The sequence below is a fragment of the Morone saxatilis genome, unplaced genomic scaffold (genome assembly GCF_004916995.1).
Source record: "Morone saxatilis isolate NCDOM2014 unplaced genomic scaffold, NCSU_SB_2.0 Contig17, whole genome shotgun sequence".
Classification (NCBI taxonomy): Eukaryota; Metazoa; Chordata; class Actinopteri; family Moronidae; genus Morone; species Morone saxatilis.
This window is the reverse complement of record NW_023339729.1, coordinates 9,720,178-9,747,555: the sequence shown is the minus strand read 5'-3', so window position 1 is coordinate 9,747,555 and position 27,378 is coordinate 9,720,178. Positions and strand designations below refer to the sequence as shown.

At 41.2% G+C, this 27,378-nt stretch overlaps 2 protein-coding genes across 2 annotated transcripts in view; both read right to left on the bottom strand.

The window, feature by feature from the left end:
- smc3 (structural maintenance of chromosomes 3) overlaps positions 1-18,824 on the bottom strand; it is a 26,070-nt gene extending 7,246 nt beyond the window's left edge. The window contains exons 1-24 of the mRNA XM_035660238.1: positions 18,634-18,824; positions 17,947-18,022; positions 17,740-17,778; positions 17,568-17,635; positions 17,199-17,270; positions 16,060-16,139; positions 15,882-15,960; positions 15,353-15,470; positions 14,151-14,326; positions 13,934-14,014; positions 13,105-13,269; positions 11,317-11,438; positions 10,795-11,008; positions 10,569-10,672; positions 9,247-9,346; positions 7,398-7,558; positions 6,803-6,944; positions 6,483-6,633; positions 5,840-5,992; positions 3,787-3,938; positions 3,475-3,633; positions 2,133-2,240; positions 1,687-1,795; positions 25-272 (exon numbers count right to left, since the gene is read on the bottom strand). Coding sequence (XP_035516131.1) covers positions 25-272; positions 1,687-1,795; positions 2,133-2,240; positions 3,475-3,633; positions 3,787-3,938; positions 5,840-5,992; positions 6,483-6,633; positions 6,803-6,944; positions 7,398-7,558; positions 9,247-9,346; positions 10,569-10,672; positions 10,795-11,008; positions 11,317-11,438; positions 13,105-13,269; positions 13,934-14,014; positions 14,151-14,326; positions 15,353-15,470; positions 15,882-15,960; positions 16,060-16,139; positions 17,199-17,270; positions 17,568-17,635; positions 17,740-17,778; positions 17,947-18,022; positions 18,634-18,648 — 2,892 coding nt within the window. The 5' untranslated portion in view covers positions 18,649-18,824. The remainder of the gene's footprint in view (positions 1-24; positions 273-1,686; positions 1,796-2,132; positions 2,241-3,474; positions 3,634-3,786; positions 3,939-5,839; positions 5,993-6,482; positions 6,634-6,802; positions 6,945-7,397; positions 7,559-9,246; positions 9,347-10,568; positions 10,673-10,794; positions 11,009-11,316; positions 11,439-13,104; positions 13,270-13,933; positions 14,015-14,150; positions 14,327-15,352; positions 15,471-15,881; positions 15,961-16,059; positions 16,140-17,198; positions 17,271-17,567; positions 17,636-17,739; positions 17,779-17,946; positions 18,023-18,633) is intronic.
- A 767-nt stretch (positions 18,825-19,591) lies between these two features.
- Positions 19,592-25,085, bottom strand: dusp5 (dual specificity phosphatase 5). The gene is made up of 4 exons (XM_035659304.1): positions 24,596-25,085; positions 23,560-23,699; positions 22,663-22,882; positions 19,592-20,400 (listed from the first exon to the last, which is right to left on the bottom strand). The coding sequence occupies exons 1-4, from the start codon at positions 24,957-24,959 to the stop codon at positions 19,994-19,996; spliced, it is 1,131 nt and encodes a 376-aa protein (XP_035515197.1). The 5' UTR covers positions 24,960-25,085; the 3' UTR covers positions 19,592-19,993.
- Positions 25,086-27,378: the final 2,293 nt, after the last annotated feature.

The window sequence follows — 27,378 nt, the reverse complement described above, 5'->3', positions numbered from 1 at the left end:
GTGTGTGTGTGTGTGTGCACGTACCTGTTTGAGTGTGAGGGTCTGGTACTTCTCAAAGGCCTCCTGAGGCAGTGAGCCGAGCTCTCTGATCTTCTTCATGCACTCCTCTTTCTTCTTGAGCAGCATGCCCTGCCTGTTGGTCATCTTCTCCAGCTCCTTGGTATCGTGGTTGATTGCATCATTCTGCTCCTTCTCAATGTTCTTCCAGCGCTCCATGCTCTTTATGTGGTCCTTGATCTCTCCCTCGGTCTTGTCAATCAGAGAATCCAGATCTGGGAAAGACAGTGATTGGTTTAACTTTGCAAAAAAGCAGCTAACACTCCTTATAAACATATGAGTTTTATCTTCAGCAGCCACAATTACTCCATTTGGTGTTACCGCCATCATCGAGAATTTACTTATGTGGAGGCTATTACTCTCACTTTGAAAGAGCGAGACAAAAGAAAAGATTGCTCACTGAATCATAAATGGAAAATTGATGCAAAGACTTTAGAAAAAATGATTGAATATAATGCCTTCTTATGAGTGGTCATGCTGTGAATATGTCTTTAATAAGTTAGTGGCAAGGACTAAATATGAACCCATGCAAATTAATTCTATTCAGGAACTGCATTCAATCAACCTCTTCTGAGTCACAGCACCACTAGAACATTTATACAACTGTGCGGCCAGGCCGACTCTGGAACGACATATTATCCAAACTGAGTCAAACACATCACAGCAATTCTCACCATCTGCTGGTGGTACCAACCTGCTGAAGACAGTCTACAGTTCCTCAATCTGGATTCCATAACTGACAGCAAATGTTGGACTAAACAGATTACTGATACCAGACAGTAGCAAAAAACTTTGTTTTGTTGGTTCCTTAAAAAGATATCCAATGATATGGCCCTCAAGTAGTAACGAGTACTAAAATGAATTATACAATCCTACATACAAAACTTGCCCGGATTATACAACCATTATATCCATCTCTATTTTGAAGTAGTCCTTTGAGGCATTTTAATATGTTATTTTTATGGTCTTTTTTTACAGCATTAGTGTAAATGTGAGAGTGTGTGTGATGATCTTGATGAATGATCAGAATTATTGTGCTGGCCTTGTACCACTTTTGTCACAGAGGATTCTCGTACATTATGCAGTGAAGGCTAATGCAGACTGATCCGTAAAAGCTGAAAAGCAACTAAAAAAATACTGTTATCTAACTAATCTTTCACAGTATGAGGACAGTTGTACAGTTGTCAGTCTTTGCTCCAAGCCACTGTGGGAAATGTTTCATTTTACTCTTTTTTATAAAGATTCTGCTGATGAAAAGCTACGCAGCCCAATGATACGTTAACCAGTTCTTAAAACAAAATCACATGGACTCAAAATATTTATAATATTTAATATTTAAATTTAGACTAAAGTGAGTGCTCTAAAGTTTAAACAAACAACTCTGTTTTCCTAATTCAACTTCATGTCTATTACATATTCACACTTATTCACACGCTTCTGACCAGCTCTGCTGGAAGATCTGGGGTCTATGTTTTGTTTTGTTTTTGTATGTTTTGGTTCCATATTTTTTGTTTTTTTTAACCATGGAAATGTGGATTTTAATGGTTTACCTTCTGGTTACAACCTGGCTTCTCTAAACTTCAGTCTACCACTGCCATCCCAGTGTTGTGTCTTTAGTACAATGCGTACCTTCTGATCGAGCCAAAGTGTCCTTGACACGTTTGTTGATGCCGTCCAGTTCAGATGTTGTGGCTGTGAGCACTGTGCCTCCCTCAGTCTCTCGCAGCTCGTTTAGCTCCTGTGTCAATGCAAATTAGGCCACATCAAAAACAAAAAGACGGTCATGCAAATTCAAACACCTCTCTTCTGACTTGTATGAATGAAAGCACTGAATCCAAGACTGTCCATTTACAATAGCACACAACTCTAACACCTCACATTAATTAAATTATCTAACAGCTGCAAACAAAACCTTGAACTTGCTGGTTATGCAAGTAATGGTCAGTAATTTATTTAATTCCTGAGGAAATTCATTTTAAGAATAACAAAAGAACAAAGCAGAAGCTGCTGTTGTATTAAGAGCTGCACTATGAGATGTATGACATGTTTCTAGGGCATTCAAAGTGACAGCGTACCTGCTCCACTTGGTCAAGGCGCTTCCGCAAGTTCTCATTGAGATACGTTTCCACTCTGGTCATGATGCCCTCCAGCTTGATCCTCTCATTCAACAACTGTCTGTTGTCCTGGGGGTGGATAGAGAGATGAACACACAATATACTTCTGTCAGATCTTTGCCAAGTGCAGACAAACAACATTAGTACATTCCCAGCAACCCAGTATCTAAGTTATTAACACAGTTTTCTCTTGCTCTGCATATCAGATGGAAGAAATCTGCCACACAGAATGATGGCACCAAAGTGCTAGAAATGTGAGAAATAATATATCTAAAAAGGCCATTTTGAATAATATCTGCCTTTGGCATCTTGCCCAGACTGCTCTAATGTGACAATTATATGCACCTCACTATGCACTAAATAAAACTGTTGCTAAAATTGTGTTTATGCAGTCTCTGATTAATATCTGCTGCATCTGTTGCTATACAGTTGTGGCCCAAAATGGTACAAACACCTCTGTGTGTGCATTGACTCAAATCCAGGCAAATGCCATATTAACAATAACTCCTAACCAAGTGTTATGTCGCACGTAATATAATTTGACAACCGCCAACACTGCAGAACCATACATGAAAGGCTCCATGTTGCGGGGGCGGAGTTGTTGTGTAACGATTGCAGGAATGGCTGAGAGTTCATTGAGGTGAGAGCTGAAAGCAGCTGGCAGTGAAAGAGAAAGAGGAGGCAACACTGGATCACAGGAACATCCCACTCACAGCTGCTGCCCGCTACTCTCACCTCAGTCAGGTCATTTGAATACACTAGCAGGAGGCAAAGAGGGAGGGGAAACAAAGAAACAACAATGTGTAGGTAACTGGCGTACAGCTACATATAAGAAGATGAAGGGATGTATATGCATCGACCTTTTCAGCCTAATGGTCCTACTCCTGATTTAATCAGCAGGAACAAACAGAACAGACAGATCCATCCTTTAAACTCATGCCCCAGATTGTAGCTGAATCAAAACCAAAGTTTACCACAACCTAAGACTTCCTGAAAGTGATTAAAAAAAATAGTTACATCAAAAAATAAACAAATCTTCAGCTAAATCAAGCAATAACAACATTCACCACACATGTGGATTCTGTCAGTTTTAAATCTTAACACAGTATCTTGCCCAAGGACACTTGCATGACATGCAGAGGGAGGTGCTAGCGATCAAACCGCCAACCTTTTAATTAGTGGACGACCCGCTCTTCCTCCTGAACCCAAACTCTTGTCAGTTATTTCAAGGTGTGACAAACTGTCACAGATCCAGTGTATAAAAAGAGACAGAGATCATGTGTCTCTATCCAATCCTGCTGACCTGCTGGAGCTGACGGATCTCATCGTTGAGGTCATCAACACGCCTCTGGTCCTCTAGGCTGAGCTGAGAGAGCAGATCTGTACCCAGCTCGGCCTTCAGTGACTCCCTTGTGGACTCCATGGCATGGAGGCTGGCCTCTAGACTTTGGAGGCTGCGTTGCTGAAGAGGAAGGAGAAAGAGTTGGACATCAGTGGAAAGGAAAGACAGGTAGAATTCACATCATAGATCATGTAAAACAAAGAATTTTCACTTTAGTAAGGTCTCACGTTTCATTCAATTATGATACTGTGACAGCATCTGTATATAAATCACCTTGGGCATGAACGTCTTCTCTGACTGCTGCCTTTTCTCCTTCAGCATCTTCATCTCTGAGAGAATACTGTCTCTGGAGGCCTTAAACTTCCTCTGTTGTGTCTCGATCTGCTGCATCTGGTTCATCAGCTGGTCGATCTCATTGTTGATGCGTGAAGGCAGCAATTAAGGAAGTATAAGCCAATGTTTATTACAAATGACCACTTTTAATTTTCTCTCAGTGGTCATTTAGCAAAAAATTTTCAAGTTGAGTTTACTGGTTAGAGTTTATCTTTTTATACTTTCCCCATCTTGATGTGAGCAAGTGTCTCCTCCTGTCCACATATCATTGTTGTACTGCCAACTAAAACAAGTGTACATTGCATTTACCTTATGGAATATGCGCACTGCTAAAACAGCATACAGTCTTTCCCCTCAGTATAGAGTAGGACAAAAAAAAGCATTATACACAAATTAACATAAAACAGAATGTTTTTGTAGTTGTCATTAGCGAATAAAGTTCACAGGTCAGCTTGTAGGCTTTTTAGTGCAACTTGAATGATTGGGCCTCCAAGAGAAGACTGTGTCATCATTGATACCAAGGCGGAGGATTAAGGAAGGCTGCACAAACTCATCATTAAGCTAATTGAACAGACAGGCTTATTGATCTTCTAGGACTACAACACTCCTCTGGGTCTTTGAGGTTTCACAGGACTCAATAAACACTGAAGTCAATCAATCTGCTGATTTAAAAAGAGAGAGAGAGGACTGCCCATCCTGTTGTCCAGAGCAGATGGAGAAAATAGATGGTTTAAGACCATCTGGTAATTTTCTTAAATGGGAACAGCTGACATCAGGCCACTAACTGGCTACTAATGAGTTTAAAAAAAAAAAAAAGATAAAAAGGCAGTAATGTCTGTGATGACCACGTTCACGCTTATGAATAAAAAAAATGAATCAGGTGCAATTCATATAACCAAGAGTTGTAGCAGTTATGAGCAGTCATAACTGCAGCAACTGCACGACCTCAATACCTCCACTATAATGGGGTGCCGGTGACAAAATGAAGACGGTAACTTAAAACAGGACGGATGGCTGAGGTGCATCAGCGTAATCTCATGCTTATCGACAGGGCATAGGTGGAGAGTGAACAACAAGAGGCGCTTAAATAATTGATCTGTTCTCTGACTCATTGCTGCAGGAGTGAAGGACGAGCGCCATGTCATCAGCTCAGTCATCTGTTTCCTCTGCCTACTCACACACGTAATCGCCAGGTGCACGCATTAACACGCATACACAGTACTGGCTGTGGGTGAGAAGCGATGGACAATCACACAGGTGTGCAAACATTACAGATAATCATACCTGAGCGGAAGTGACCATATCCATTAACATATTGTACACGCAAACACAAACCCTTTCTGATAGACAGAATAAACTTTAGAGGGGGGATTTGTCTTGGGCACAGTGCTTCAATCTGTTGCTTCACAGAAACTGCCTGTTCTGCCAATATGGGCTGTCCAGCAGTGAGTCACAGCTCTGGCTGATATGACCTAACATACACTAATCCTTCTTGACCTGCTTAAAGCCTCTTATTGCATCCGAGTCAGCCTCCTGCTGACTGAAGAAGCTACATAACCCAAATGGATTTAATCCACATTTAGGCTAAGTCGGGTGACATCGCACTGTAATTGAGTGAGGGCTGTACTCGACGGTGTTTACTTCTTTCAGTAGAGTTCCCCGGTAGAGGAAAGCCCCTATACACTGCTCGGTGGCATTTATCAGCAAAAGACAATGGTGCAAAAGTTGTTCTTTTAGACATATGTGTTTCTAATAGAGTTGGTAAGACAATATTGACTTCGCATGACAATGATGTTTCCGCCTCAATTTGTCCAAGCCAATCAGAATGCCAATATCACAAGTACCCACAGTTTATAACACCTGCTGTTTTATTTGAGTACCGTGCCGTACAGTCAGTATCAATTAAAGGCAATATGTCTGCAGCCTGTGGGCATCGATGATGCATCATTATCTTGATGAACAAACCCATTGAATGTTTTAATAGAAAGGATATGTTCAATGTTCCTGCGCAGGTTCTCATTGAGTTTGGCCTCCAGCTCGCCTAGTTCCTCCTCAGCCTTCCTCATGTCTTTCTGCAGCTCCAGACGAGACTTTCTGGTGTCGTAGTAGCCTCCTGTCAGAGCTCCACGGTGGCTCACCTGGTCACCTAGGAGGTAACAACACAATGTACTGCATATAAGCGATAAAGGGCTTTGACAGTGCTGCAATTACAATGACATACAGTCCCAAAAATGTCAGGATGCAAAGTTCAGTCAGTAGCAGCTCAGTCAGCTGTCAGTAGGGCTGTGCGGTATATAACGATATATCTGCACACACACTGGCTAAAATAAACATGTAATCAAACAGTCAAACTTTCTATTACAGTTAAAACTGTTCTGATAAATTATGCATGAGCAAGATAGCACAAATTGTGCTGATGAAGTCAATATAAAATGTAGTTTAGGGCCAAAAGTTAACAGTTACAAAATCAGTAATCCCCACCAACAGAAAACTTTTTATACATGTTTTTATTTTAATTAATGATTTCTGACTCACTTTTGGTCTGAAACCTTACATCTGTTTTCTTGTGAGAGCTTCCACTCCTTTGTTCTTGTGATAGTGGTATATACTGTACTGTGTATCACAGGTCAGCTTACCCTCCAGAGTTATACAGTCCATAGTAAAAGCTCTGGCCAGCTGGGTGGAAACTTCCATGCTGCGACAAATCAGCGTCTTTCCAAACACATGCTTGAAGGCCTTGTCAAAGTTGGAGCTGTAGCGCAGCTTGCTAATCATGGGAATAGCGTCCTTAAGGGAAAAACACATTCATTCATTCATTCAATTCAAATGCAAGCCTCAACAAAAAAAAAGAAAACTTGTTTCATTTATGTTAACTATTGAGTTACTTATACCCATTTGCTGTCAGCGTCTAAATTTCCTACCTACAAAGCTCCAGATGCAATTTATAGTTCCTTACATTGGTCTCTGGGTAGGCTGTGTCCCTGACGTCCAGCTTGCTCAGGGGCAGAAATGTGACTTCTCCAGGCAGGTTCATTTTATTGAACTCCATTAGTATTTTGGTGCTGACTTCGTCAGTCTCCACAATGTGGTAGAACAGTCTGGAAAACATGAGAGCAGGTAGACAGAGAGAGGACAAGATAGGCAAGGGAAAAAAAGAGACATGAGTGGATGGGTTTGCCACATTTAACTATAAATTAAGGCTGCAACAGATAAATATCTCTATATCTGCAAACACACTGAATGTACATAATACATACAACATCTGTTGCTATGACTAGACTCCTTTTTGATTTTCTGCTATTCAAATTCAAGTCAGTTATGAAGATACAGATGGAATTAGTACAATACGGATGGTGCAAATGGAGGAACAATTTTATACAATATTTCAAGCACTTTCTGAAACCTGCTCCTTACATCCACAGAACACATTTGTTTTAGCATGCAGGAAGTGGAACCACTGTTGTATCAGACTACATGTAATTTTCATCACAACGTTGGTGGTTTCATTGAAAACGACACAAGGAGTTAGCAGTGAAAATAGCAGCTCTTACCTGGTACCAGCAGTCACCTCCACACAAGTGTAAAAGGCAGGCTCACACTCAAAGTTATTCATGACGATGCCGTGGTAACCATTGATGACATGCTGGTTGATTCCCTTCCGACGGAAATGCTCAAGGACTTTGTTGATGCTGTCAATGCCATTCAGAATAGCCTGGACAAAAGAGAAAGAAGAGAGTAATGAGTCTCACTTCAATATCAAATTTCACTTTGCGTACTCGCATTAGGTCAATATAGAGTACTTGGAAAAAGAAATAATAAAATAAAATCAACTCAAGAATATGGTCTGAAATGGACACCCAAGTGAAAATGTGGGTGGTGTTACCGTTAGCTTACCTTTCTGCACTGCACTGACTAGAGATTTGCAGCAATGGTAGCTTTTCCTACCATAAAGCTGAACGGGAACATATCTCCAAGTCACCATTTTTGTGACGAGCTAGCTAAGCCCTGGTGGTATCACAGTGGTGCATGCTAATACTTCTAGCAAACGGGGTGATGAGAGATTGCCGGTTATCTGTCTAGTTTAATATAAAAAGCATACTTAACGAAATGAACAGTTCAATTTTATTGAAATACTTTCAAACATAACTCTTGTGCCAGGCACCAGACACCACTTATGCTTGTAATGTTACACTGAGTGATGCGTGACTGAAAGGAATGTAACAATCTATTCACCATTTACTGCAATTCACAATACTGGAAGATATAAGACAAACTATGCGGAAGATTATCTCAGACAAAAATATACAAAATATATTTTCTCTTAGAATTTATTCATCAAATTATAGAATCTTTTATTCCTGAGGTAAGATATAAATTGTACAAACAATGCATATTTCCTTCTGTGAAACTCATCTCACCGATTTCAATTTTCACATACTTATATCGTGATTTAACTGCCTGGTGTTTTTATCTTTACTTTTCTACAGACTGAAAATGCAGAATGTAATTTGCAGCTGTGTATCATTTTTGCTATATAGACAAATGCGAGTACTCTATACATTGAATGAATACCTGCGTCTAAATCGAGTACTCATGCCCATCCCCTCTCCAAATATACTGTAGCTAATATTGTGAGGTCTGGAGAAATTGTATTTTGTCAACACTGTGCAACACTATGAACTGTACTGTAATATAAAATGCGAGCGAAGATAGATAAGTCCATCAAAGGCTGGAGACAGGATGAGTCAGCCAGGACCAATGAAAGAAAATAAATGCAGGATATTTGTCCATGAAGCCACAAACAGCCTCCTTTCATCTCAACAGACATTATTCAGAAGTGAAATTTGATTGATGTATCTGCCCAGAAGAAACGACTGGCAGTTACTGGATGGGTCAGAGAGGAGTGAGTCATATGCAAATTTAGCTAGCTATGATAAGGTGCCAGCAGCGAGGCAGATGAATGATTCCATTTGATATACCTATCCTGACAACTGGCTGAGTCACAAACTGAGTCCTTGGCAGTATTCAGGTGGGCTCATTTGGAAAGAGAGCCACTTTTTCACTCGGGGTTTCATTTATCTTCACTTGCCCATTTCTTCTCTCACAGTGCAGCTCAACAACTAAGTGCATGTGTTACGGTTCAGTAGATGTGTGGCTTGGCAGGTCTATCTCTGGCTTACAAGTCTCAAGCTGAGAAAAGGGTAGGTAAGTGTGTGTGCGCATCATAAATTTGTCATGAATTTCAATCCTTCAAATAGGAATTTCCATTTCTACGCCCCCACACCCACACACACTTACACACAGACCCATCTTTCACTTGTGTCCAGACGAATGCATTAGGTATCCTGTAGATGCGTTATGCAAGTCAATAATTACGCAGTCATGTACAGTGACACGGACCTTGCCAGTGGCCGCTCGAAGAAGCTGCTGTTTTTTCTCCAGGTCCTCTCGTTTGGCAGCCAGGGCCTGCTGCTCCGCGTTCTCCTCACGCCACAGGTAGCTGGACAGACACAGACAATCACACACTGTTGCACTTATGTCACCAGAAAGACCGAAACCAAACTGCAGCCATGATACTCACAGAAAAACAAGTCAGTGAGGGATTAAAATATAAATAAAAAATAAATAAATAAAAGAAAACTAGGACACTGTACAAAATGTTTTACATCTTCCTTGACCACAGCTTCAGATTCACTATATGCATGCATGCAATATTTAGTGTGACAAATTTAGTCAGTACATTTTCTTAATTATGTGAAATCATTTTAATTTTCTTTTTTGTCTATTTGCCATTATCCTTGAATGAAACATAGATTCACTTCATTCTTGTTATTTGGTCAAATTTAAATAATTAAAACAATTACACTGCCAAAACAATCTCCCTCTTGTTTCCATTAAGGTAATGTTTGTCATTTATTCATATTTTTAGACCATGCACTGCTAACAGCTTTCAGCTGCAGGGCCTGCATGTTGTGTTTCTTCTATCAAAGCAGTCATTATGCTGCCTTTTTACCCACTACACCTGAACAATGGATCACAGTGAATAGGAGGGTGCGTGATGGAGTTAACATCTAAACAAATACAAAAACATTCATGGCATGTATTTCTTTTAGCGATAGTATTAAGGGCTTGTTACTGAATTTAATGGAATTAATTTTTTTTCATAACCTCTTTTATAAATTAAAAAAAACAAAGCATACATATATTTTGCCTTGAGTGTGTCAACTCATTTAATATTTGGAGAGGCCTGAATGGAAATGCTCTGTTTGTCGTGTTTCAAGAGGCAGGGGAGCAGCTGTCCTGACTAGATTTTCACTACTAACACACAACATAACTCATCCACCCAAGAGGACGTTTTAAAAGCAAAAAGGTGTCTGGCAGCCGAAGCCTGAGGCATCATCCTCTGTTATATAAATAAACCTTATTGTTTAAGTGGACAGAGATGGCCTGGTGACATTCACAGCAGACAATACTCTGGTATGTAACTAAAGGTTGCCAAGCGGAAGCAGCATATTGGCCCAAAGAAAGGGTAAACAATTCAACCTTTCATCTTAATGCAAGAAGAAGCAGGCGTGACTCATGTAAAGATTAATCAAGTGATTCTGTATAAACGAAAAATTTAAATAAAAAGCATGAGCACAAGCCGAGGTGTAACTTAAAATTAAATTAAGTTCAAGATGTGAGGTCAAAGAAAAGATTGAAGGAAAAGATTAGGTTCTTACTTTCTTTCACTCTGCAGCTCATCTTTCCTGTTCTTCACTTCATAATACTTTTTGTCCAGTTCCTCAACGCGGGTCTTGACCTCATTTAGATCTTGATCAAGTTTCTAAAACGAAGTTGAAAAGTGGGTCAGATACACTCACCTGTCAAGAGGTTAGACTAAACCTGCAGAAAGCTTTTACAGAAATGGAGAAGTAAAGCAGTAGTAGCAGTTTTGAGTTGTCTTACATTGTACTGCTCGAGGTTCTTCTCCTTGTTGGTCTCTGTGTCCTCCAGGTCTTTGTGGATGGCTGCGATCTGCCTCTTTTTGTCGTTGATGGCTTGGTCCAGAGACTTCAGCTCCTTCTTAATCCACTTGTCCCTCTCCTCCTTGGAGGTGAACTGGCTGCCACGGCCCTGCTTGGCGTACAGGTCTGTCCTCTCCTGTGTAGCCTGAGCCAGTCTGGAAGGAAGTTCATCAAGAAAACCACATCAGTGAGTCTTATTATTAATTCTAATAATTTCCCAACAAACTCCATGTAGAGGTGCACAGTTAACAACCCTGTCAGCCACAGTTATACATTTAGAATTCCTCTTTTCTCTACACATGGTCCTCATTTACATCAAACTACTTCGTAGGAGAAGCTGCAAGTATCTCTTGTGCATCTATAGCTTGATCTCACGCTCTCAAAGTGTGATGACTGACTCATCTGAGTTATACCTGGTCACCAGCTGCTTGAGGGACCGCAGTGGAGAATGAGTCATCCCTACCTGGATATACCCCGCTCCTCTTTTTCCTTCACCATGTTGAATTTGGGTTCAGTCTCCTGCAGCTCTTTTTGCTTCTCCTCAATTTTCTCCAGCAGCTTCTGGCGCTCCTTTAGCAGGCGTTTCTGGAAGAGCAAGAGCAGGCAAACTTACAACTAATTTTCCCAATGTAGAATTCAGATAGGAGGAGACGCAGAAAAGAAGAGAACCCTGAATGCTGTGAGACAATGGATGATTTAAAAAAAGATTATTTTGATAAGTACCTACATTTATTTTCATATTTTATACTCATATATTTGCTCGTCACCTTATCTTACTTCACAACAGTAAAATGGAAACATTAGGACAAGTTTGACTGTTTGCATAATTTGTGTGCAACAAATTATGCTAAATCAAAATTTAGGGTCCACATTCATATTGGGCCTGAAACCTTATTACTATTAAAAAAAAATGTAGTACTCTTGCCTTTTAGCCAACAGTTGAGAACAGATCCTACACAATCTCAAGTGTAATTTATTATGAAGGATATATCCTGAAAGTACACACACAGTGAACACAGTATTGTACAACAACAAACTCAAAATTCCCATCACTATCAGCTCTTAACAACTGAACTGGGATACTACAGGGAAACTACAACATACTTTGGACACGTGAACACCCAAAAGGTTCAGGGAATAACAACAAATACAGCTAAGTGATAGTAAAAAATATTGTCCCTATGTAGAATAAACCAATTCTAAAAAATTCATGCCTCACATGCGACAAGATTCATAAACTACAGACCTGCCAAGCGCCTGCTGAGTTAGAAAGATTTTTAAGTGTGGTTGTCAGCCCACAGGTATGAAAACCTCCATTTCTCACCTAATGTCAAGGCCCTCTCAAAACCGAACCATCAGCAGCTAGTGACGCAATTCTGCTTCCCTTGCTTTTCATTTTGCTCCAACAACTTTTGGCTGATGCTGTGCCAGCCGTAGCCAGGTGGGCTTAATCCAACCAACAGCCAGCATGCTGCCTGGGACCCATCACGGTTCACACACAGACTGAGCCAATAAAGCCGTTATTTATGATTATCGTCCTTCATTCTCACACGTGCACACAAACACACACTGAACACAAGGCCATACGGAGAGTGATTCGTGCCAGCTCTGTACACACAACCTCATGCCAAAAATGATGTATAGTGGAGCTGATGGCAAAGAGTCTGATACACAGGCTGGTGCTTCCTCTGTTTCGGTTCTCAATTCATCCCACAATTGGACCAGCAAATATTCTACTGAAAGATTCAACACTACAACCGTCAACTCTATACATTAGGCCATACTTCTAACCGGGGGAATGAAACTACAACACTGCTATTTGGATCTAAGCTTTGTAAAAATAAGCAACTACTGGTTAGTTTTCAAAAGCTGTAAAGCTTTTCTTGCCATTGTTTGCTTCATAATACTGCAAAACTGAATACTTGTACTTACCATTGGTCAAAGTAAATAGACAATTTTAAGACATCACCCTGGGTTTTGGTAATCCCACCTCTCTTTAAAATATTTTATAGACTGCATAAATGTTCAACAATTATTTTTTTAATCCACAGATCAAATAAACAGATCTTTGAGGGCCACAAAAGGTTGCATTTCTTGACAAGGCCCCTCTTTCCAACTTGTAACAAGGGTGGGCGCATGAGGTGAAACCGACCACCTCCACATATGCTGATGGTGTAGGGGAAAGGGGAGGGGGAGTGTTGCTGGTGCAGCATCACGTGTGCAGTGTGACGCAGATGGGAGGCTTCCGTACCCTCTGTTCGCTGTTGCCTGCCAGCTCGTCCTGCAGGTCCTTGGCCTTCAACTCGAGCTTGGTCCTCTGCTTGATCTGCTCCTGGCGCTCGGCCGATAGCTGCTCTCTCTCCTCCTTCATGGCAGAGATCTTGGACTTCAGCTCCCGCACAACGCGCTCCGTCTCCTACAGAAAGGGAGCCAAAATAAGGAAACAGGCCATGAGATTTAATTCACAGTAACAACCTCACAGCTTCATCTTCAGTCATTAAACAACTAGCTATTTCTTTACCAAGGTCAAACACTGTCAGAGTTGGAGTTGGATACGTTAGCCCTCTGAAATGTTATATTTTAAATGAATTATCTTTGCATTTATTTGTATTCGTTTTCATGCACTCTTAGTAAATATGTGGACTAATAGAAGCAGACAGCCTGCTTACTATAAGACAAGTACGTCCTTGATAACATATGATGAAAAGTTAATATTATATAAAAGTAGTTTCTGTATTATATTTCTGTGTTTCTAATGCCCCAACTTTTGAAGCCCAGAGAAGGGCTGGATTCAAAGGTCAGTGACATAATTTATCATCTCTCATTACAATCACATCCTGATGAAATTCCTAGTTCTTATTAATGTAAAATCTGTCACAGAGATAGTCAAATTAAAATAATGTAATGTAATAATGTCCAACTTTTTGATTTAATCTTCTGAACTCAACATTTGAGTTTTTTACCGAATGATTTTAAATTAATTTTCTAAATAAATGATAATGCTTTGATAATAAAAATGTTTATTTTGACCCATTTCCCAGATATCTGTATTTTTAATGCAACAAGGTGGAATTCTTTACCTCTACTTTATCTCGGGCATCTTGCTGAGCATCACGCAGCTGTCTCGATTTGTCTCCACAGGTCTCTCTCTTTGAGGACAGCTGGAAAACACCCACACAAAATACATAAGTAAATAAATATATATATATATATATATATATAATTAATAAGTCTTGGTCTTGAAGCAGAACAGAACGGAGTATATAGCCATGTTGTTGGTTTTTTTGGGTTTGTTACCTCATCCAGTTTGGCCCGGGTTTCGTTCAGCTCCTGGTTGTAGATGGTGTACTCCAGGGCTCTTCTCATCTTGTCCCACTTCTGGTACTGAGCCAGCTCCTCCTTCTCATCCTCCAGGGTGTGCAGACGCTCCTCAATGTATTTCAACAGCTCATTGATCTTTTCTCGCTTCCCCTCTGAGAAACACACACAAGTTTGTTTGTTTTTTTATGTAAAACTGCTACAAAATGCACACTTAATCTCCTGGTAGAGGTGTTTTTTTTTTAATAATAATAATAAGTGATAATTTAATTATGAATGCTGCGTAGTAAGAATTCTAGCTAACTTTTTTGGCACTTAACCTTTCCATATGCAATCATATAAAATGAACATATAAACATTTATCAAATGTAAGCATCTCATTAGCCATTAGCTCAAAGAGCATCGTCTTTGGAACATGTTTGCCTTATTCTAATCCATATGTAATCGCAATCAATCAGTTTACCTACACACTTCTTCATATGCCCGTTGGGGCACTCCAGAAGTTAAAAAGGATCAGGAGAAATCACAAATATTTTGTCATTTAACCATCACTGTACTTCACTACCCATCAGTATACATATCTCCCGTAGCATACAAAGTACATCATTTAACTTCTCCCCTACAGTTGAATTGTGTCTTTCAGTTTCAGTAGCTGTAGTATTACTGGTGTCCACTCAGTGTTGAAAAGATCAGTGCTTAGTTGGAGTTTGGCTGTTATGCTTTCCATCAAATACATACTTTTTAACCTGTCCTCAACTGTTGGGCAGAAGGTGGCTTTACATTTCTCCAAAACACTGTAATCATCAATCAGCAGCAACACCCCAAGTAAACACGCCTGGTTTTTGGTATCCATCTCCTCTGGGATCTCTCTTTCACATCTAACTCAAATGAATGAAGGGTTTATATTGACTAAACCAGCATTGGTGGAAAGACTGGTGTCCCATTTTTTTGGTCTGACATGCTGGTACTCTAGTGTGACATCCTATGGCAAGTGATTTTCACATACATTACCTTTAAGTACATATTTATAAACATCAGGAAACCTTCAGAAACATTTTAGTTTGATCCAAACTTACTAGAAGCAACATCATCTGTGACTGAATCCCTTAAACATGACCAAAAGCACAACAATAACAATAATGATTCATGTATGTGAAACGATGATGTTAAGAAGCTTTTACCTGTCTCCTTCATGAGAGAAATACTCTCCTCTTTGCGCTCGTCATACACCCGTGTCCCTGCCACCTCTCTCAGCAGCTTCAGACGCTGGGAGTCGGGTGCTGTGGCCATTTGGTTGATCTGCACAAAAAATTGAAATAACGTGTGAGATGGAATACCCTGGCTGTTCAATGTTGTGTTCCCACCTGAACAATTATACATTTTAAAGTGAGGTTCTATGTACAGAGGGTGTTGACTGTTGTACAGACTGTGAAGCACCTGAAGCAAATTGTAATTTTTGATTTTGGGCTGTACAAATAAAATTTGACTTACAGATGTTAAATTCTTATTTTACAAATGACCACAAATCCTTAAAATCAGATTGTATTGTACATGTAAGGATTTTAACATGACAGGCCAAGACATCCAGCAAAGGACAGTTAGCACTCTTTTTACAGTCGTGCTTAAATACTGAGATGCACCACACAACACTTAAAACATAAACTATTATGTGTTAAATAAGTGTGAGGTTGCCACCCACTCCTTTCTCACCTTTCCCTGCTTGACGATGTAGTAGGGGTTACTGCGGGAGAAGCCGGCACTCTCCAGAAGGTTCATGACATCATTCTTACTGTAACAATCACATACGCCATCAAACAAGTGATTACATGGATACACAGAGTTGTTATTTCCTGTGATCAACAGACAGTTGACCCACAGCAATACTTACGTCACCATCTTCTTGTCTAAGAAGTACTGGTCCTTCTTTGCACCAATGACGCGGCGAAGGGAGACTTCCTCTTTGTCGATCTGGAGGAAGAGACATTTATCACTGGTCAAGTGGAGAATCACACACAGCAGCAGAATTGGCTGGTTATGTCACAGTATTATCAGCCTGTATGATTACAGCTTCACATGCAGTTAAAAACAATCTTTGGAGTACTAGAGTGGTGCCAACATCCGTCCTTCATCATCAGAATAATAAGCACTGTGTGTACTGAAGCCACTGTGACTACAATCAGTGGTCACAATAGTCGTCAGCAATTTAGGGAGACGGATCAACATTGACATTATATAGTGATAATGTACCAATTCCACTGGTAGCATTGACTATGGATGTTGAGAAAGCTGTTTAAAAGGTGATGCCCTATCTGGTACGTTGTCACATGCATTGCTTATATTGATGTATGGTATAAATCCACTTGTTAAAGCTGCCCATCTGAAAAGCTTTTTTTTGTATAAATTGTGTGGCTAATTTGGGAATTATGCGTTATTCTTTTTTATGCTAATTTGACACGAGTGCCACCATCAGACCAACAATGTGCACATTTTTATTGACCAGTGTGAAACATTTAGGAGGATCTATAGGCAGAAATGGAACACAATATTCATAGATATGTTTTCATTAGTGTATAATATCCTGAACTGTGCTTTTTTATCTACAGAGGGAGTGGGTCCGCTTCTATGGAGGCCACCATGTTGAACCACCATGTTTCTACAGTAGCCCAGAACAGACAAACAAGTAAACACTGGCTCTAGATGGGGCCTTTCACGTTTTTCATGGCCACCATAGTTCCTCCTACCCATATGGAGCAGGATGAGGCGAGTTCATTGCAATCTACGGCACTAGATGCCACTAAACTCTACACACTGTTCCTTTAAGCTTCCACTGTGGAATCCAGATGGCACGCCAATATACCAACACACTTCTATCTTTAGCCTATAATGGCTTCAACAATCAAAACAACCAAGTATGTATTACATACACATGGAGAAGACAAGGCATTGAGAGGCTTTCTGAAATTTGGAAAGAATCAATCGGTGTGTCTGCAGTTACAGTAATAGGATCAATATGTTTGCCATTCCTACCGGCAGCCGGTTGTCAGAGTTGTCAAATATAATCTCCACAAAAGCCGAAATGACACGAGGACCAGTTCCCTCCTACAGTGACAGAAAGGGAGGAAATACATATTATAACACAACAATTAAATGTTTACATTTATTAATAATGTTTCCTATTGTGACTCAATCGCATATAAACACAACCTTTGTATTTTAACAGAAATGCAACTAATCCTATAAAGACTTTGGTAATCCACTAGTTATTATAAAGTTTCACAAGCTTTTGTCAGCGTTAACATGCCTAACAAGACATTTCTACATAACCACTGTGTCAGAGAGCAATTTCCAAAACAGTAGCCGGGATCTGTACTGTGTCTGACATTTGCCTGTACTCACATGGAGCAGGGCCAGACGCTGTTCGGGTCGCAGGTGACTGAACTCATCACTGAGCACAAACTGGATGGCTAAGAAAACAGAGAGGAGCCACAGTTTCAGACAACAAACAATAACTACACTGAAGAGACAAAGTTGTACTGCTGTGTGGTAAAATTCTTTGAGGCTCACATACCATAGAAAAAGTTACTTTTTCCTGACCCATTTCTTCCAACTGTAACACACAAAATGAGGACATGGTTACATATGTTCACAGCCCCCCCACACACACATGACACCAGTTTATGAACTAGAAACATAGATTATATAATTAAAAGTACGTCCACATATTAGTAAACAACACAAAAGCATGAGTGAAAAGTTGAGGTAGGCACATACTCACCAATGACATTGTGCTTTGGACTGAAGGGGTCCACCACTGTTTGGTCCCTGTAACTCCGGAACCCCTGGATGATGACCTGCACAACAACCCGCACACATTACACATCCTCCTGTAGTGTCGGTCAACACTAACTGGAGCGACATACGGTTATCTGCCCTCACGTATAGATGTTAAGCTGTAATGTGCTCGGCGCAGCATCAGTAGTGTGTAATAATAAACGGGGCCTCGACTGTCGGCTAACGTCAAGTTACAGTACGGGCCACTTTTCATTCAGGACGATAACGCGTTAGCATGCTTGCTACCAAGATACACCAAACGTTAGACAACCACAATACGATCAAAGCTCCTATATACATTTGGTGAAGTCGACTGCACTGTGGTTTTGTGCAGCATTAATAGAAAGGCGACACATCTGCTGATCTAACGTTAGCCTCGTAGCGTTAGCTTAGCACACAATTCAACATTAATCCAGGTAGCCTCGGCTAGCATTAGAAAGCTAACTATTTAAATTACAGCGGTTGTTAGAATTTGCTTAGCTCTGCAAACATATTAACACTAGACTGTGAGCTATACGTCGGTATTCCGAGCACAATCACTCAGTAAGATGTGGTTAATATAATGTAATTAACAATAGGCCGATGGTATTTCGGCAACATGCACAAGTCTGGTGTCGTTAGCTTCACTCACCTGTTTGATGTACATGGCTGTCTGAGCAGGGCGGCTCCTCGGCTGAAATTGGAGATGAGCTCCCCAAACGCCACAAAACTGGACAAGCCGGGAATTTAAGAACCCAAACTTAACAAAATATTATAAATCGATGCATTCAAAATTGGTGAAACACTGTGGCAAAGGAAAATAACATGGAAAATGGCGGCGGGGGCGGGATGGAGTGGACCATACCATTGTGTGAAAACAGGGTTATAGCAATAAACGTATACTAAGATATGTGTGGTAAGGAAATTAATTAGACAGACTTTGAGAACAGAAAGATACTGTGTTCTTTAGTACAATAAGTGTAATCTTTGTACACTATGTATTTGTACGTAAAGAATAAATTTGACACGTCTTTTATTTTCTCACCTACCTATTTTTACAGTTGATACAGTCCGCCTGTGTTGTAGGCGCCAAAGACAGAAAAGAGTCGATAGCCTAAGTACAAACTAAAGTGAGGGAGAAACCGAGCTCAAACATGTCTTCTGACAAAGGCTGCTGTTTAATGACGATTACCAACGATATGTTTTATTATATCTTTAGAAGGCACCGCGCCATTTTGTTTCTATTGGGAATTTCGACTGAATTGTTTTACCCGTGGCTGGTTTTCATTCATAGTTTGTTTATAATCTTTAAACAGATATCTGCATATGAATGCAGTCGATAGCTGATGGGCCTGGTGGGTATCACTATATTACACTGTTGACAAATAATCTAGAAGTATCAAGGCTGTAATTGTAAACAATGCTGCATATGTAAATAATCTCATAAGGCCAACTCAGTCACTGCAGGTGTCACTGTTGCCTCTCCTGTTGTATTTAAGCCTGTTGGGATTTATACTGTATAGATATTTCCTCTGTCTTCATTAAGCTTGTAGTAACTCTCGTTCAGTTATAGACCCATGAACAACCACAATGATTATATGACAACTTTATTTTTGTTGTGAAAACATTTATTAAACACATATTAACATCCACATTATTGGAAAAAAAAAATCAGACAGACTGTAATTTTCAAATAAATTAGGTTTTAAATGCCTCACTTTATTTGTGAATGGGCAAATAAATCACAATATCAACCTAAGGCATGTATATTGCAGTTTATCACTGTGCTGTGTTGTTTCATCGCTGCAGTTCAGAAGACAGGAAATCACCACCGGCGTCCGTAGCCCATAGATATCACAGGCCCATGAACTGAATACTATTATGTTGACTCTTCTTTGTTTCTGCTGCTGATCTCCAGTCTGTCTGCGCTGCTGGTTTCAACACCAGGCACACAGAGAGCATTACTTTTTAAAATTTTTTTCAAGTAAGACTACAAGCAGTCACAGTTTATTTTAAGGCAGTGCAGTTATTGGGCTCAGTTTGAACTGGTGGTGGACCGGGGACTGCAGGCAAGAGGTAGGGAGGGTGAACACAGATGGCTCAAAGTTTTTGGTGTTGAAGGTGGTGGCAAAGTCGTTGGCAAAAAAGGAGGCCGACTCTGGGGCGCAGGGTGTGGCCGGTTCAGGCGTGGCGGCGTGAGCCGGGGCTGTGGAGAGGACCTCTGACTCAAACTGCAGCAGCTGACCCATGAAACTGAAGTTGGGTGAGATGACTCCCCGGCGCTGCTTGATGATGTCGAAGGCCGCATCTAGCCGCAGCTGCTGCGTCCTCATGATGTAGGCCATGCAGATGGTAGGGGAGCGTGATATGCCTGCTTCGCAGTGGACCAGGACCTTTCCCCCTGATTGCTTCACGTGATCTGGAAGGAGAAGAAGAAAGGGACATGCCAACGTTAATCATCTGTGATCATCACAAACATTGTTGCATAACATAATATAGACCACGGTATTGTGTCAGGCTTCATTTTTTGTTTTTTGCTTTTTGTAATTGATATTTTGTTTAAAGTCAAGTTACGTGGGGGAGAGGTTACAATGAATCAAGAGGTAGTTTTAAACATTGAATAATAACAAATTCAAAATGGATTTTTAACAGTGTAATCATTGCCTACTCCGCACTCCCACTCACTTATTTATGCAAATACTTTTTCTACACATCCATCTAGTTTCTTTCTCTCTCACACACACAGCAGGATATTGCGGACAAACAGGAACATCAACCTTGTCAGTATGCAGAAATGTACACACATCCTATACGAGTTTCAGCTGTGCACACACAGACACTTGCGAGGCTGGTCTGACTCAGAGTGCAGCTGTACGTGAGACTTTCTTTCTCCTACGCTGCTGTGGGGGCACTGGGTGCTGCTGCAAAGTTCACTGTGGCACAGAGACGTGTGTTCTAATCTAGAGCCGCAGCACTCCTACACACTTATCTGTACGTTATAATGCCCACACAAAAATCTACCTTCTGCTTAAGTGTCGCTCATGACACATTTCAAGATTTTGTTAATCCTTAGAACTACAGAAATCACTTACATGTCTCTGTTTCTGTCTGTCTCGTCAAAGTTTGATCCACCTACAGACACTTAGTTCCACCTACAAATGTGCCTCGCTCTTTCTATAAAATAGAAACACTGAGGGCCACTTGCTCCCCGAGAGCCACTGCGGGGGGCACAACGATGATTTCTGACAGCTCTGATCCTCGATAAACCGCATGAATGAATCATGAACTTCCCATCTGAAGTGGAGGATGCAGCAAGAGAGGGAGGAAGAGTGGTGAAGGAGGGAGGAGTGACAGCAGCAATGGGTGCTTTAATGACCATCCCTGAGTGATGCGCCCTCATTGGCTGGTGATGTCATGACATGCTGTTTTCATCCAGGAGGTCATTATATTTATAATCTCCTCCCTGACTGTGCATCAGTCACCAGGTAGGCCGGGTTTCTGATTGGTGATTGATTTCCGTTTGAGGGACTGGCTGAGGATTTGTGTGCGCCACATTTCTAATTGCTAGGCAAGGTTGATGAATTTTGGAGGCCGGGTTTGAATGTAGGCTAAACCTGCCCCTGGAACAATTTCCGGCCTTATGTAATAATAGACAGGCTTACACAAAAACACCCTAAATGTGTGGGCTGCATCCCCAAACAATGCATAATACCAACAATAGCAGGCACCCAATACCGGTCAGCCAAGCTGCTTGTGGGTAAGCTTTGTCCTTGGTTATGCCTGGCTATAAATAGCCACCAGCACATTGTGTACATCTTTTGCTAGCTGCTGCTATTATCCAGCACCTCTCTCCTCTCCCACACACTCTCTCTTCCTCTGTAACACATTAGCCTACCTGCTGCCCTCGGGTCCATCAATGATTCCCACCAGCAAGCGTCAACAACTGTGCTTTCTCATTGTGTGTCAGTCTGCTAGCTTTTATCCTCCACCCAACCATTATAAACAACTGTGTTTGAGTGTATGTGTGTCGGTCAGCCTACAACCTCCTCCACCCAGGCCATTACTTAACACAAACAGCTTACCCAGTTGTCACACTGACTGACCACACCCGGCAGAGTAAGCCACCGAGATTAGGCCTGGGAGGCGATGACGGCATGGGAGCGTCTTTTTCAAGTTAAGACGGGGGGAGGAATGGAGGGAGGTCGGAAGGGGACGGGGGAAGTGAGCAAATCCTCAATGAAAGCAGCCTGGCTGGATACGTTGGCGAGGGATTGAAGACAGGCGATCAAGTTAAACTGATTACTGCTGGGCTTCTTATAGCCCTCTATTTGTGAATGGTGGCAGGTGAGAGGCAGCGACAAAAGGGGCGCTTATTTGAAGACGCCAGAATAGATACACCTATGTATAGGTCACTCTTTAACTCGGCTTGGGTAGTTTTGAGGCTCCTTGGGGTGATGTTGCCCTATAAATATGCAGACGCTTATGTCATTCCGGGAAAGGACTTTATCTTGGAGGTGGTGTATTTATTTCCCCTTCTAGCTAGTTTGGGTGACTAACCTCCATCCTGCAGTGGCTTTTTATAATTCAGTTTCAGACACAAAGCTCTGAGTTGCACCCTCTGTAAATATAAAAATAAAAGAATATAGGGAGGAAAGTCAGGCACAGCGTTCATTCAACTCACCGATAAACTCTATGGCCTCCTGGAAGTGGGAGCTGATGTCGGCCATGTGGCTGTCCTCCACCGGGATCCACTTGTAGTCATAGTGGCCCTTGGCCGGCTGCATGTCCCTACGCGACACATTGAGCAAGGCCGTGATGTGAAGGTCACTGAGATAGTCCTGTCTGGAGGCGTGGTAGGCACTACCGAGGTAGAGGAAAGGCAGGATCTCTACTGGTTTACCCTGAGAGGGAGAGGGGAGAAGAAAAAAAACATGAGTTCATAAAGATAAGAACTGGATTATACAACACGGTGTGATTTCACAGCCACCTGACGAGACAAAACACTGGACCCCGCATCTGCTTTAACCCAGCCCGGAGAGACTGCACACACCAGTCCAAGCCACAACATCCAAAAACCTGTCTGCTCAACTTAAGCTGCAGACCAGAACATTACGTTGATCTGCAGACAAAAAGCGCATGGATGCATGCGGCTGGAGGAATGGATTTCCACTATTATGTAAACCATTAAGTGAAATAAGCCACAATATGTTGACCGCAGACACAATAAAGTGTTTTTTCAGATGTGAAGCAGCCACACGCTTTCTATTTGGGCAGTGGGGGAGATAGAAGAAAGGTCAGAGATGAAAGATTCCTGATGTCAGCTTCACAGAGTGCTCTCTCCCCTTTTGTGAGCCATTGTAAGATGGCAGGGGGAGCACTGAAGGTCAGAGAATATCATATGTATGTCGGGAAAATGTTTTGATGCTAAATATAAGTCTGTCTGATGTCAGCAGGGCTTGGGTGGGTTTTTTTCTTTATTTCTTTTTTTGGATGGGATTAAAAAAAACCCAGCAAGCAGTGGATGCCTGTCTGTGTGGGAGAGTGGGAAGTGCTATGTAGTAAAAGGGTGCTTCCATACCTGATCGTAATCTGGTTTGTGGTGAGAAAGCTTCTCGCTGTGGTTGCTGACTCTTTTCTCGGTTTCAGTTCCGCTCTGGTCAATGGTTTTCACCTCAGTGCAAAGTTCAGGGTATTGGGAGTGGAAGTTCTCGTATCCTCCTGTGAGAAAGGGAGAAAAAAAACATGAGTACATACTGTAATAAATAAGCTTAGAGTAATTCTCTAGACACACACACATAGGATACACATCTTGTGAAATGCAGAGTTTATGAAACAGTCTTAGCACCGGATTATAACCTTTATAACCTGATTATAGACGCGTGATTAATTACAGGAGCCCGCGGTTGAAGGACCGGTAATCCTTTTAGGGCAACATCCTGAGGACGCAGAGGTGACAGACGGAAATGGATGAGTTTCAACACATTATCACGTCCCCGATAGATTTATTTAGCTGGAATAAATGGTTCAAAGGGGATTTAATTTGATTTCCCGTCCGTCTTTTATCAATGAAAGTCATTGCACCACCAATTTGACTGCGTTTCTCCCGCACTGACTCATCCTCTCCGTTGACGCACGCAGGGCATTTATCACTCTAAGAAGTGAGAGAAAAATGTTCTGAACATAGGCGAGAGGGATAATGTGAGAAGGGTGACTTGGCCTTAACAGTATGTGGATTATTATTAGGTAAAGTAAAATAAGATGTAAAAGAAAAAGACCTATGGCTTAGTCCTTAAAAATATGGATAATAATGTCTTTAAACGCGACTGACCTCAGTTAATTAAGATTATCCCACATTAATACAGCTCTATTAATACCTTTTAACTTTGTGTGACAAACTACAGACGAATTTAAGTGTAATCCCAACACAAGACTGTTTGATTAAACTGTTAAGACTAGTTTGCAGTGAATTAGTGAAGCAGTAAATGGTCGTACTGGCTTTCTTTCAATTTGTTTTTAAAGCGAGGATCGTCTATTGTATGACACAAAAACAAAACCAACTACGAGCTATGTTTCATTTTCTGTCTTAAAACAGATGATTTCCACAAAGCTCTCACCTTTCAGGAAACAGATGTTTGCCCCGCTCGCTAGATGTGACAGAGTGTTTATTACTATTTGTGCTACGCTGTCCTTTTTCAGCTTTTGCCAGTGGGACGTCCGGTCATCCAGCGCTATGATAGCCGATATGCTCCCCTCCCGAAGCCGAAACAGGGCTCTCTCATCCGGGATGACAAACTGCAGAGGGACCGGCCCTCCCCGAGACCTCCGGACCACCACTGAGTTGAGATTGACATTGACAGAGCCTTTGATATTTGAGTTCGTGAATGAGAAATAAGGTCGGCAATCCACAATAAGGCAGCTCCCGCTCTCCTTCCTGATGATCTTCCTCAGACGCCGGCAGTCTATGCTGGAGACCTTCATGTTGACGCTGAGGAGCTTTTGTTATTATTGCCTAAAGAATAAACTGGATGACTCCTGAATGGCGGAGACGGGCGAGCGAGGAGTCCCGTGCGCGTCTGTGCCTACATGTCCTCCAAGGGGATTCCGGCCGATCGGTTTTATGTGAATGGGACCTCCGGCGCGTGACGCCACGACCCATATATGGACACCGGCGATGTGTGACCGCAGCAGAGACTCCGCCCGCCATGACTCCGCCCCCCGGTCCTGGTAAATAAAAGCCCTTACTATTGCTGCAGTGTGCTTGATTCAGCTATTACTCACTGTGTCTCTTGTAGCAGCGTCCAAGCACGTCCTGTCCTTCAGGATCCGCTCTGAGAGATTTTTCGAGAAGAAAGACTTCAGCTAATAGGGGGGGGGGATCAAACACTGTTCATCCCACTGACTGAAAATAATTATGCAATGTTTTTCGAAGGATGCAATGAAACGTCGCAGCCACGGATAAGATGAATGAAACTCAGGTACACAGCTCTATCCAAAAGGACGTGCTACAGAAATATCATACCATACAATATATGAAATAGGGCTGCAAAAGTGACAGTTGTTTTGAATTATTGATTAATCTGATGATTATTTCCTCGGTTACAATATTTTATCAGACTATTTGGTCTGCAAAATATCACAAGATAGTTAAAAACAGACAGAGGTAACCTATTTTCAGTGATATAAACCACATAGAAGCTGCAAATCCTCCAAAATAAAGGTCCAGTGCATTTAAGAGGATCTAATTTGGAATATAATATTTATAGGTATGTTCTCATTAGTGTATAATCACCTGAATATAACAATCTTTGTGTTTTTATTTCCTAGAATGAGCCTTTTATCTACTGACACCAGGGCTTGTCTTCCATGGAGTCCACCATGTTGAACAGCATGTTCCTACTGTAGCCCAGAAGGGACAAACGAAACACTGGCTGCAATTTGTGTGTTTTGTGGCCACCATAGTTTTTCCTTGGAAGGGGAGGGTGAGGCAAGGGAGTTTCAATCATCAACTACACCATTAGATGCCACTAAATCCAGCACACTGGACCTTTAAGAAGCTAGAAAATATGTTTCGGCAATTTTACTTCCAAAACAAAAAAATCATTATTAGAATAGTTATTATATAACATAACAAATGTTTTTTTTTGTGTGTGTGTGTGTCATGTACAGTGATATAATAGCAAATGGAAAATGCCATATAATATCTAAAGCTCACGTTCTATAAACTCCTCCATGAATACCACACTGTACTATAAATCCCCAAATGTGATTTTTTTTGTTAAGGCTACCTATGAATGATCTTCTATGTAGCACTCTGTAATGTGGGGAGTTTTAAGGAGAGCTCAGTGACTGGACAACAAAAGCAACCTCTTAACTTCCGCTCGGTCCCATGTATAGCCAGTGAACCGGCCTTATATCCCTCAGCATGTAAGCCTAATCCCTCAAATGAATCAACAGGTTTAAACGTCACATTGCATGCACTCACATGATGTGCAATCAATCCTAACACCAAGCTCAGGACTGTGTTTGGATTTTGTTTGCATTTGTGTGTTTGTTTGGATTTAAATATGTAACTGTAGCCCTTAATCCAACAGAAACCATGTGTGAATTTACAGTATGCCATACTTGGAGAAGAATTGGTCAGTCTGGAGTGAATCACATTTTTGGTTAAAGCAATAGTTGATGACATTTTGGGGAATTATCGTATTTTCTTTTTTTTTTGCCAAGTTTTAGATTAGAAGAATTGTACCACTCTCATGTTTGTACAGTAGATACGATGCTTAAGCCAGCAGATGTTAGCTTACCTTAGCATAAAGACTGTAAACATAGGTAAACAGCTAGCCTGCCTCTGTTACATAGGCTAAAAGAAAATATCTGCCATAAAGCTCACTAATGAACACTTTATTTCCTATAATGGCTACTTACTGAACATTAAATTCAATACAGTTGCTCCTGGGACTGAATATCTGACCCATAACATACTGTATGTGTTTAAAAACGTGTTGTGTGATGAAAGCTCAAGGTTAAGGGCAAAGGCACGATTAAAATGTAGCCTATACATAGTGTAAACGAGAGGCACTGAAAGCCTCTTTGGTCAGACGAATCCAACAAATTTGTGTTATATCATGTTGTGTCTGCTGCCTGAATGAGTGGGAATGACAACAGGATCAGAACAGAGAGAGAAAGAGAAATGTGACAACCGGACAGACTACAGCGAAACAGACGCAGTGACACACACAGATGGACAGACACCAGACAAAAAGACACCAGACAAAAAGAAACCCAAAACAAAACATTGTGCCTGGTTAGCTGCCTGTCTGTGATTGGCTGAAAAAAAGAGGCAGCTGAATGAATAGATGACTGGTAGAATGCCACGTATATGGATGGATGGATGGATGGA